At 37.9% G+C, this 13,308-nt stretch overlaps 1 protein-coding gene across 7 annotated transcripts in view; it reads left to right on the plus strand.

Annotated features, from left to right (window-relative positions):
- The window catches only part of LOC145994656 (uncharacterized), a 314,233-nt gene that overhangs the window by 150,190 nt on the left and 150,735 nt on the right, over positions 1-13,308 (plus strand). For all 7 annotated transcript variants that reach the window (XM_083130764.1, XM_083130767.1, XM_083130768.1 and 4 more), the window contains exons 4-5: positions 135-318; positions 9,521-9,585. In XM_083130764.1, the coding sequence (XP_082986890.1) occupies positions 135-318; positions 9,521-9,585 (249 nt within the window). The remainder of the gene's footprint in view (positions 1-134; positions 319-9,520; positions 9,586-13,308) is intronic.

A 13,308-nucleotide genomic window follows, 5' to 3' on the forward strand; every position in this document is an offset into this window, starting at 1 on the left:
AGGGATGCATTTTTATCGTTTAATATATTGCGAAATGGATGAACACTGAGGTCACTTTGTTTGTAACGAGAGCACTAGTTCTTCTTGTTTGTAGATGCAATGTAAATACAATGCTTTATTTTGTCCATTTGCAGTGGGACCACAAGAAACCCCTCCGCCCCCTGCTCCACAACCTCATCGCAGCGAGCCACCGGAGTCCGTAGAAGCTGCCATCAAGGACATTCGCCTGACACTCCAGAGGACCAAGACGCTGCCTATAAAGTCGCCCCCTGCGGAAGAGGTACCGGAAGAGAATCACAGTCCCGTTTGGGTCCCGAGGTGAGTACCACTCTCCTGCTAATGGCGGTTCGGTAAATTCCCCACTTCCCTTAATTGGGATAGATTACCCTCACGTGTAACGGTGGCCGAAGAGTAGGCATTACAGAGTTCAACTTGTGTCTAGAGACTTCATGAAACACAGTTCACTCTGGTTCCTCCATCGGAGAGGAAGGGGGTTAGGGTAAATTGGTTTGTAGTAGTTCGATGTCGTAACTGATGCATAAGGTGGTGTAGTTAGAGTGTAAGAGTTGACTCTTTCACGAAGACGTCCAAATGTGTACCTCTCTTGTACGTAGTACACTCTGGTCTGCATTTAGCAGATTAACGAGGCTCTGGCGTCTGGACTCTCAGCAGCATAATCCTCTGTGGGACATATTTTGTGTCCTCTCCATATTGTCTGTCCCTGCATCCATTTCATGTTATCACCTTTCATCGTCATCTTCCCAATACTCAAAAGTGGCAGAAAGAATTGAAGTAAAATAATGCAAATCAATCGAGCAAGCACGAGGTGTAGTTATGCACGCATACCAGAATAGAAAGGTATGCACTTACCAAATAATTCCCAATTCAACACACAGCATCGTGTACAGAAACGATCATTTCAGGAAATATTTGCTTTTTTTGTGTTGTGAATTACGTATACTTTTCTATGTAGCCTCGGTTTCTACTATATTCAGGATATAGCATTGTTGTTTTACTCTTCGTTGATAAGCTAACACAAAAATTTTGTGCACCAATGACGATGAGCCAGCCCAGTGTGAAGTAATATTTTCACTTTCTGCTCCTAAAACACCAACATCCGAACCTTCGATGACTTCCCACTTTAATAGCGGTCTCGCAGCAGACTGAGTGTGAGTTCCAGTCAGAACATTTGCTTCATTGTGTTCTAACTTCTCGTGCGTAAACTAAAACGACAGAAATGCGATTAATATTCTTACTTAGTCTGATGTATTTTCACAGAACAAAATGCTGCCCAAAGAGAAATCCCAGTTTCATCCCCATGTAGAGTTACATTTTAATATCCCCCGCACACACACAAATTAAAATGTGGTTTGAAGAGTTATTGTCGACTTCTTTTTGTCGTATATTCTAGTTTTTTAAAGGTATTTGGCGTGATATAATTGTAAACAACGCTATTATCCAATTTGTGCCACAATTTGAAGCCTCCGCTTTGGAAAAAAGCTTGTTCCTAGCAGTGTGGCAAAGTGCAAAGTTTCCTACTTGCATAATATTTTTTTTAGAAAGTTGTTTTCCAAATGCCCCTAAATGGCAACAGTGAGACTAAATGAGTTATTCACAGCAGCACTGTAGAAGCTCGAATCACAATAGATGGTGTCAAAACACTTTCGTTAGCATTAGGCTTGCATACCTACTCGTGTTAGAATTGAATTTGCGTGCTCTTTGTAAAAGTGAAAATTCGTAATTTTATATGGAACACAGGTAGCGAGACAATCTTGTACCTGACTAGCTGTAAATTCGTGTAATTTTTAGAAACTAAGCTAACCTGCCACTGAATTTTAGCTGCTTCGTTGAGCAAAGATTAACTGTATTACCATCTGGGTAGTTTTCGATAATCAATCTTCAGTCTTTTAAATTTAGGTTCAATTAGTTTCCTTTCTCGAAAGCATGCACAGGAAATTCTTTAATGAGCAGAAAGTTTTCCCCTTCTTCTTTACAGATCATGACCCATTAAACTTCAATGCGGGGCCGAAATCTGTGATTAGTCGTACTCGTTTTTTTTTCATCACATCCATTTCCATTTTTGTCGGCGTGACGGGAACTTCATGCTTAGAATTCTTGAATTTCTTTCAAACCTATTCTTCTGATTCAGTCATTAGTTTGGTGCAAAAGATTCGGGCTCATTGTGAATTTTCGGGTTCATCATTAATTAAAGCTGGACGATTTTTCTGAAAAGTATGAAACATTTAATGAATTGAACTGTACTCTTTCATAAAATTTCTTCTGCCCTATCTTTGTTAATTGTCTTTGAGGATTTCACCTAATTCATAAGTTTTCTTTCCATTCTGCTCCTTTATGTGACGTACTGTTTGTTTCTCATATACAGCCACGCCTCGACTTCATAATTGTACATAACAGTTCGTTTTGATTGATTGGAATGACAATTGTGGTTTCGTCAGCACTTAAGCTATTTGCTCTTTCTACATTACACAGGATCAGGTCCCTCACTGTAACTAAATTCAACACGTGTCTCTGAGGACTAAGATCTCCTTACCCAGGTTAATAGCTGAGGCTGTAAAGTGGCATTCAGCTCATAAGGACAAAACAGCACTACACACAACCATACAGAGGATCAAACTGGCTGTATGCTCAGAAGAAGAACCTCGTTTGCGTGCAAAAATGGAGTCCAGAGTGTACTACGTGGAAGTGAGATTGACTGAGTGATTTCAGCGAAGGTCACCTCTTATACCCCAGTTTGTTTCGAGTCCAGGCAAATCACGACTGCGATTTGCTAGCTTACGTGATGGTGTAGTGGTAATGTCCTTGCCTGGTAATCAGGGTGTCCCGGTTCAATACCTTGGAGAGGCACGTAGTGCTTCGGCTCCTGCTTTAAAACTGATTCGTCGAAGTGTGGACTTACAACAAACTTGAATAACAACTAACGACTAGGATCCGAACCACCGATTTATAGCATTTTCTTTCTTTGCGCCGTTTTCTTTCACTTTTTGTTTATCGTGACGAACAGGATGAATGTTGATCTAATTATAATTAGACGAAATTGATGAGAGGACATGTTTATATGCCCAGAACTGTGCTCGATAGCGGAACGTGAGGCGACTTCTGAACGTGCTCGACCACAGAGGTGGCCATACCATCGAATTTTCTCTCTTGGGAACATCTTAGTTCTACTGCAGTGGGGCATTCTATGTGTCTTTTCAATCTGCATTAAATCGAACTCGATAGTGAAAGAAATGTGCTGGTTACAGACACTTTAAGTTCTGTAGGACTACATTATTGTAATAAATGTAATACATTAATGAATGGAACATGCTATCGAAATTACAGTAATGAATGGAACGAGCTATCGAAAATGGGACATTTGTGTTGAATATCATATTTGTAACTTATATCCTTCACCTCCGTGTGGAATAATTGATACCATAAAGCCAAGTCTTCCCAGCCGCTGAAGTTCTAAATTGCATTTTTTGTTGAGGCAAGTCCTCCTGCTTTCTCATTAGAACATTCAGGATTGTGGACAAGTTCACCCTTACTGCTAATCGCTGTTAATCCGATTGTATTCCGGCCGGATTAAGTCCTGGGGAGTGAAACTCTTTTTAAACTGAAGTGTGCTGGTTTCTGTTTCTTTGTACCAGAGTACGGATTTCAGATCCCTTTTATACATTTATACACGTGGAATCCGCGTGAAAAGTTCTCAAATGCTGTCATATGATATTGGCAGTTTGTAAAATGGCAATCACTTTTGTTCATTACTTTTAAAAGCTTTTTGTCTTTTAATGCACGTATGGTTTACACGCGCACTTAATTTGGATTTGAATTCATTACTTCAGAAAGTATAAATTAAATATTGATGACACTGTGCTAAAAGAAAATGAATTTATCTAACTTGGGAAGGTGTGCATTGAGAATCTGAACCAACTTATTCTCAGTTTGAAATCTTTTTCGAATTTTGCCATAACCTTTGATAGAGGTGATTTTTCCTTATAGCCTAGTGCCATTCTTGCATAACTTTGCGTAGTTCTAACGTTTCTCAATAATTGATAGAACATTTGTGAATTTGAAGATAGGTAAAAGATTGTCTCTCTTTTTGTCAGGAATAGGTAAAAACAATGTCTTCTCTTTTTGTCAGGACATGAACATGTATCGATTCTTATAACTGAGCAAGCATAACATAGATAAATTTTAATATCTAACACCACTGGATAGAATATGCCTTGTCTGTCGCAGATTATCTGAAACCTTATGAAACAGCGACAGTGGGAAACGAAAGGAAATAGTTAGTTTCACCTTTTTCTCGCCGTTATTATCTCTCGTACAGGTTTACTGTCGGAGTAAAAATTATAGATACTCGAGTTTGGACTCCAATTAAAAATTAACCAGTAGAGCTTACATAAAAACGAGTTGCATGAAAATTTAGCTAATTCAATTCTGCGGTAATCTATGCTAATAATTTTTTTTCGAGTACGCCTTCTATTTTTATCGTCTTCAGAAGAAAAAATCGTGTCTTTTTTTTTTTCAAACGATCTCTCTCTCTTTGAAATTCTATAAATAGAAATCTGCTGGTCCGATCGTGATGAAATTCAAACACAGTGCAGCCAGAAAGGTTTTAAACCCAATTCTTAATTTTCAGTTTTTTAAAATTTCCCAAAGAACCGTTATTATCAATTTAGCGAAACAAACTTTTTCTTAATATTGGGTGGTCCTACAAACACAATATTGGTATTGTTTTAAAGCTCTTTGCATCTGTTTTTAAAATCCATTATCATTGTTAATTCACATTATGAAACCGATTTTATAATGATTTTTATTCAACGGAGTAAAGATGTCCGTTGGACCGTGGAAATTGCAGGCTGGCGGGTGAGTCCAGTATTAACATCTCTTTAAGACGAATCGTATTTAATTCTAGTTGAACAGAAGGGAAACAAATAAAGTTGTGGTCACAACTAGAACCCATATATTGTACGCATTGGATAACCGATGATGAGAACTTCTTTTACTTTCGTATTTTTTCTTCTACTTTGGTAACTTACCTGCAAGTTAAACATTTCTGAAGATTGCAATTGGTTTTGTGTTTTATTTTGCTTCCCATCAAGCCTTTGATCTTTTGAGACTTGGGATCGTTATATATATATATATATCCTCCTCCCTCCCTCCCCCTCTGTAACTTCTGATCTCCTCCCCCTGTGTAACTTCTGATCTCAAAAGACCTTGCTCCCTTTCATTTCTTCCACACTGTGTGTCTGAGGGTTTTCTCCCCCTTTCGTAGGTAAGAATATCACATAACAACTTCTCCTTTGCAGCATTTAGGAAACCATGCATGACATATCTGAAAGACAATCTTGTTTGCAAAACTTTGAATAAACGTTTAGTACATTATATATGTAAAAAAAAAAGAGAAAGAAAGCTTTGTCCGTTAAACAGATATTAAAAACCTTGGCTGACAAGTTACTTTCACATTTTCAAAATTTAATATTACAATAACTTTCGGATGTTGTGCAACTTGTACAAAACTTTGTTGATTCTGTTACCCTTTCCTCTCATCCAAAACTCGCGGACATCTGACCTTGCATTGCATGTTGTTCCTGCACATCATTTCAGTTTATAGTAATTTTATGTTCCTAAGTACAGTTAGGATCAGAATATATCCGCGAAGACTGTATGTATAATATGATAATTTTGAGAATGCAACATTAATCCCGAGCTATTTTCTATTGTGATGGAAAGTCATACTGTAAGTGCAAATCGCAAAATTTCGAATAACACAGATGTGCGATGCTCTTTATGTAAATAAAGAACGTTTAATGTTTTTCTTTTTTACACCCGATGCGTAACGTGAGTCGCTACTTAACATTGCTTTGAGTCAGTTGAGATGATCTTTATTATTAAATACATAGCTCTTCTGCCGTCGCACCACACCTTCTGACACAGACTTTTTTCGACGGGGAGTAATCAAATCTTTTTCCCTAGAGCTACAAAGAACACTTTCCATGGTGGGGCAAGCAACACTTTCTCATGGACGGCAATGCTTTATTTTGATCTATTCGAAAAGAAAATAACATTTATTTTACTTTGCACGTAATAAGGAACAATGAACATAATGTATGTTTTTAGTATTCGTTTTCCGGGGGAGGGATGTACCCCTCATCCCCCGCTCCTGTTTTCGGTAATGGATAAATTACCGGTACGGTATTTATTTTTGACGTGGGTGTGATGCGGAAAGAACCTATAAGTGGTAGAGTATACAAACATATTTGTAAATATAACATCAACTAATGTGTTTAAGGTTATATGTTGCATATATTGTTACATACTTAACATACACTTGCAATAATTCCCACCTGAATACCGTAGCTGAATTACAAGTTGATTTACTAACACACACATGCAATACAATTTCACTATTATCATACACAGAGAGCATAGAAATATGAACAAAGGATAACAATTTCGAAACGAAAGGGGTCTTAATTTTTTTCCTTTCCATCAAGGCAGATAAAAAAAAAGCGCTCAGATAATATCTTCTGTTGACGCAAACCAAAAATAGCAAAACAAAATTGACGATTTGGAGGGTTTTGAGTCACGTAGACGTGGCCTTCGGGGCCCTAGTTTCGCCATATCGAGTATTTTGTGACACCCCCTTACCCTCCCAATGAATAAGGAAAGTCATCTGGTACCGTTCATCAAAAGGAACGAAGCAGGAGGCCAAAAACCGCCGAAAGAGAAGGAAAATGGCGTTTCGAGTTGCGGGTTGCCTATCTTCCATGATTATGCTGCTTCTCTTCCAGACGCCTCTCGCGCACAGCGAAATGGCCAGTGGCACGCACAGGCATAACCCATCTTTGAGGCCATTTTTGCCATACTCTGGACACTTTTGGATCTTAACCTCTAGTGCTACAAACAACATTCTTGGACCTACTTCGTCCAGAAGTTAGAAGGCTTGCTTGATTGATTTTTATATTATGAGCACTTTAGCACATATTTTGCTAAAGTAATACGAGGTTAAAACCCGCAACAAAATTGAGGACAAATCCCTAACAAGAAAATAAAATGTCTCTTGAAATCTTTTTTAATCTTTAGAAGTAATTCATTAATTCACTAATAAACAAGAAATAAAACCATAGTATCTGTGTGGACTAAAATCTCCTTACCTAGGTTAAAAGCTGAGCCTGTGAAGGGGCACTCAGCACACGCAAGGACAAACAGGACAACACACAGCCATACAGAGGATTTAACTGCCCATAGGTCCAGACGCCAGAGCCCCTTTGGCGTGCAAGAAGCAGTTACCGGGCTGTAGTACCTGGAAGTGAGGTTGACTTTTGGTTCCTTACCAGAAGGTCACCCCTTACACCCCAGAAGTTAGAGGGCGCCACACCAAGTTGACGATGAATCTTTGATTCAGATTTGAGCTGCAGTTATTGTTGAGTATCGATATTTTATCTATTTTTAGTGGAAAAGTATTGTTGCTAAAGTAATTTATAAAATGTAATGAAAAATCCATTGAAAAACTCTAAATGGCCTTGTCTCACAAACAAAAATTTTTTGCTGAAACGCGTAAATTTAAAGTTTCTGTTTCATGTAATGTATACCTCTCGGCGTAACTCCAGTAATGATGGATTCAATATTAACATAAACAACAGCAACAAATTACCCAACGTTGTAATCCGAATATAAACAAAGCGTATATTGCTTATAACAAATCGCGCCATCATTTCCCCAAATAAAAATAATATTTGAAGTCTGCTCAACTTTTTGTTAGTGTGTGATTTGTGCGTGATCCGCAGGAAGAACGTGCTGTAGAGTTAACACAAGATCTAATGGACAATTCTGTTTAATCCCCATTTTAAGATATCGAATGTCTGTCCACGGGGTTTACTACACGCAGTGGTACATTACGCCAACACACAAATATCACTCGAAAGGTTGTCGAAGCGTGTTCGGGAGCAGTTAAATCTCGGGAAAACTGGTTGAACATCCCATGGCAGTCCAACGGTGATCAATATATTACATTTCCCCAATGCCCAGTCCCAATGCAGCTACTGCTCTCAAAATCTCTCGCGCTATATAAGGTGCAATTTAGTTACGCCAAAGCACACATGCACTGGCTGTGTTGGTGGTGTACGAGTTCGCATTTGCGCGCAAACAAGCACGCGCAACATCTGGCAATGGCTCGGCGGGTGTTGAATTCAGCGCACATTTAATTGCATGTTGCTGAAGCGTGAATGCTCACGCATCATAACTTTCTCCTCTTGTTTCATCATTATCGTCACTGCAGGAAATAATGACGTAATGAATTGTTTGTTGTATTTTTTAATTAATTTTTTTTGTTATTTAGCATCGCTGATATTGGCCACAAAGAACACCCATGTCCATGCCGGGACTCGAACCCGGGAACTTTGGGGACGAAACCGAAAGTTGACAACTTAACGCCTGATCCACCGAGCCAGCTTCAAATGTTTATGATTTACATACGTATATTTATATTTATGTGTGTTATTTAATTTTATCATCAAATATAATTATTTCTATTCTTCCTTAGTCGAGAATAATACACTTATATACAAAACATTGCATTTCACTTTTGTTGCATTCTTCAGCTTCCTCGTTTTAAAACATTAAACTGTTTTTGTATTATATTTATTTCAGTGTTATCGATTAAAATATTCTTGCAGGAACCTTGAATACATATTTTTATATGGTGAATATTAACGTTACATACAACACTCTGCTTTTAGAGGAAAATATCCATTTGCAATTATTTTCTGGCAGAAATACCTTAATAAATGTGGAGCAAAATAGCAAAATGCTTAACTGAAACTAGTGTTAAAAATACCATAAACATGCCAATTTAATACAGAAACAAACTTTCCTATCAATCCAAGAACAGTTGTTTTTTATGTAAATATGGGCTAACACAAAAATTGTATAAAATGTTAAATATTATTTACATAAAACGATACGTTGGGAAATATTTTCATGCTTCAAGAAATAATTATGTAAAGTATTTAATAAATAACACTCTACAATTAAAATTAGGTGTGAAAGCGTACTTAACAATTCCAATGTTAAAAAATACACCATGCCAAACGTAGATCGTTACGTTACTTATTGCTTGTCAAACTTAGTTTTCGATTGAGTTAATTTATGTGTCAGATGTTGTGAAAATCGTTGTTAGGACGTGTCTTCCTTCCTCTTTCCGCTTCTCAGCATCCAGGTGGAACGGTATTGTAACGATCTGACATTACAACAAGTGAGAGTGGCTTCAGCTTTGGAGATCTCTCGGAGTACCATTTGCCGCCATCTGCCATGAATCCGCAGGAGAAAACAATGTCTTGTTGGTCATGTTGGCACGTTTCAGCGGGTTTACTACCAAAAGAAAGCATTTGTTTCTCTTTTTTGGTATTCAGATGTTTTTTTCAGTATATGTTGTATTTGTGCAGCTAGTCCCCTCGAGAAAGTGTTGCTTATCCATGAAGCTTTTTTCTAATGCAGTTGTTTTTCTTTTTAGACAACCTGGTAGTCGGAGAGGCACGGATTCTGAAAGAAAACCCGGAGAAGAAGGAGGCGAGGAAGGTAAGAAAGGAGATATTATTAGTCTTTATGTCTTTTTCTTTCTTTGTCTGTCACGCTTAAAGTGAAAAATGGCGACATTTCTCGCAATACGTCACAGTTATTCGCACTTCCAGGGAATTTGCCTTAGTAAAGATTTATACACATTCAAGTGGAAGCAACGCGATGCCAGTTACTCTAGGAACAAGGTTTGTATTTTGCATAACGTTTTTGTTTTACCTGTGTTCGGGTAGGAAGTTGGATGGCTTGTTGATGCGAAAATTATGATTGTAAAGGCACGGTTAATGTTGCGTCCTGATTGAAGTTGATTTTACAGCATTGTACACTCCTGTTCACATAGAGTGACACTCTTTATACGGTTGCGTAGTTGAGGTATGACATTTTATCTGAACAGGAGTGTACATTCGCGTCGTCATATATGGATTCCGAACATTTTCTTCCCAGACTTAAATCTATTAGTGTGGAAAGTTGCTTCAATTGAGCGGATCAAATGCATGCAGTATAAGGAAGAAAATGGTTTCTTTTGTAAGCATTGTGTGCTGGATATATGTGTGTTTAGAAACGTTTTGATTGTAAATCTACTTCATACATTTTTTTGCAGACAAAAATTGGGGTTCAATACGTAATTATATTTATTTCTTATTTTAATTTCAATAAGAGAATGTAATCTAAGTACAGTTTTGGGCAATATAATCATGCTATTTTAAATTTTACCATTCAGAATTCCGTAATATTACTTGGTGTTACGACGAAAGTATCAATTTTGTTTTAGTATTATAGAAGGGTGCAAATTGGCCTTAAAAGCCGACGCACCCAAAACTTTTAATTCAATCAATCAATCAATCAATAGTAGACTAGTCTAAAAGTTTTAGAACCGCAGATCGAATGTATTATTGAATTTCCGTAAGAAGTGACATATCGAACTCTGTAGAGTCGTTTTCTCAATTTGATAATATACAGACCAGGTAGAGCGAGAACTAATTGAAAAGCGGTATGCCAAATTTTCGTTTTTTTTCTACTTTTTTAAAAAATCTTGTCAGAATTCGTGCCAACGCGTTACAATTTTCTCTCGTCGTATACGTAGAATGCTATTACAATACACGTGCTTGAAAGACACGTCAAGAATTGTTGATTCAACATCTTTGGAAAACGTTTTGAGTAAACAATTCTCAGAACTCCAATATTCTTTCAAGTTTGCTTAGATCTCGTTAAAGGAAGTCGTTCGTTATGTTTCATTAGATTGTATAATGTTCAGTTGAAGGAAATGTGCGGTTGGATATATTTCTGAAAGAAATGTAATAGTAATTAAATGCAAGAGAAAGGGGAATGTCTGACATCTGGAAATATTCAACACGCGAATGATTTTAACTTTGATAGAGGTAGAAGCGAGGGGACGCTATGTAAATAGCAACGTACAGTACAGATAGGGTGGTACGGGCGTATAAGAATGGCACCTGGATTTCAAGAATTGTTTTTTTTTTCTCTTTACCTCTTATTCATTTCAATTTAAACTTAATTTTGTATTATAAAATATGACCGTTTTACTGTATGAAATAAACTTCCGTAGGTGTTTCTTCCTACGCTTCGTTTCATTAATGTTACTGTATTGACGTCGTCGCTTTGTAATCAAGGGGTCCCGGGTTCAATACCCGGTGGAGGCACATAGTGGTTCGGATCCCACATTAAAGCGTAGGTCCAGTCCCAGTTAGCCTTACTGTGCATAAAGTGGACTTAAAACACCAACTCAATCAATGTTACTGTATTGATTTCGTCTTGATACTTCATCCTTATCCATTTCTTTATTTTAAAGCTATTAGCCTGCATTCCCGATGGCCTAGTGGTAACGCTGTCGTCTCGTAATCAAAGGTTCGGTTCGCTGAAGTACAGTCGCAGCAAAAAAAGAAAAAGCGGACACCTAGATGCTGCAATGTCTACTTCCCTGCGTTATGTGTGTTGCCCATCTCTGCGGCGAATGTTTATACCAAATTTTGAATGGCAAGTTATGTAACCGCCGTAGAGTAACATCTTTTAGGAAAGTGAGTATTTCAGGATCAAGGTGTCTCACTTTTATTGCCGGTGACTGTACATAGTGATTCGGATCCCACTTTTTACTCTAGATTCAGTCTCGATTAGCCGATCCGTGGATTTAAGCAAACTTTGACTTCGACTTTCGCTCATTTTGGAAACCCTCTCGTTAATCATCTCTGTACGGGTTATTTATTGGTCGTAAAATCTACTAAAAAGCAAAATGAAAAACACGTAAATGATATAAGATGGTGTTCAAAGGCCGAAATTGAATAAACATCTGCAGATATTTTATTATTTATATTTTAGTTCTTTTACCGTAACTGTTTTTATGTTAACACTTCAATCAGAACCAGATATCTTAAAGAGAAAGAGTTAAGGGTGTTTCAATAAAACTACCGTTTTGAAATGCAAGAAATAAGATTACCGTTTTAATTAGATAAACATTATAAACGAAAGCATTTCAACCTGACACTTCGCCATTTGCGAAACAGGGCATTCAGTTTCATGTCCTGTAGAACACCTTGACGACGTTCACATCCAAACATCCTATGTCGGAGATCAGCCACGAATGTTCCAACATGTTGGAAGGGATGTTGGTGATTTCCATATGATTGATTTGGTGTTTTAAGTCCACTTTATGCACAGTAAGGCTAATCGGGACTGGACCTACAGTTTAAAGTGGAATCCGAACCACTGTGTGCCTCCACCGGGAATAGAACCCAGGACCACTTGATTACAAGGCGGCGACGCTACCACTGCACCATGGGGGAGGCCCCATTGTAATTTCCATATGGATGTTGTTCTTTAACTCATCAGTGGTCGACTAGCAAACACCTTGCTTTTTCAGGTTATGGTGCAACTTGCAGGAATTTCAACGTAATCTTCAATAACCCCCTAATAACGGCAATTTATTTTTTACTGTACAATCGTAGAGATACCTCGAGTTTCTCAGTAAACATGATTTGATTGTATAAATTCGATTAAGTGTGTTCCACCATCACAACGCGTTTTTTTTAAGTGCCGATAAACACCTTTAGCTTATTGCAGTGCCTTTTACATTATCATTGTATTTTGACCTAGGAGAAAAGAGTCTCATAATTCCACTACGGAGAACTAATTACAGATACTTCTCAAATTCACTGTCTCTAATTAAGTGGCAATTAATTTACTGAAAATAATTTTAGGAAGTCCATTGTTATCGAAATGCAGCTCTCATTTGCGTATTGAAAGTTTCACGAGGTAAGAGATCGATATATCTCTTGTATCCAAGGTAACTTACAGGCTGGCTCTTACATTATGCGCACACACAATATGTAGTCTTGGTGAAAATCATGACTGGGGATAGTGCCGCGACTGAAATGTCCTTTTAAAAATCGAGATAAGGGCCTCCCCATGGCGCAGTGGTAGCGTCATTGCCTTGTAATCAAGGGGTCCCGGGTTCGATACCCGGTGGAGGCACAAGTGGTTCGGATCCCACTTTAAACTGTAGGTCCAGTCCCGATTAGCCTTACTGTGCATTAAGTGGACTTAAAACATCAAACCAAAAATCGAGATAACACTGAGACCCAGCCTTCGATACTTATCGAGGTAGGACCGAGAACGAGACACATGATGGTTTCGTATGAGAGTAAAATATAGGCTTAATGTATGATATGAAAATCTCTACACGACTTAGGACATACCATCCGGAGTATTTAC

The sequence above is a fragment of the Lepisma saccharinum genome, chromosome 11, assembly GCF_977018435.1.
Source record: "Lepisma saccharinum chromosome 11, izLepSacc3.1, whole genome shotgun sequence".
Classification (NCBI taxonomy): Eukaryota; Metazoa; Arthropoda; class Insecta; order Zygentoma; family Lepismatidae; genus Lepisma; species Lepisma saccharinum.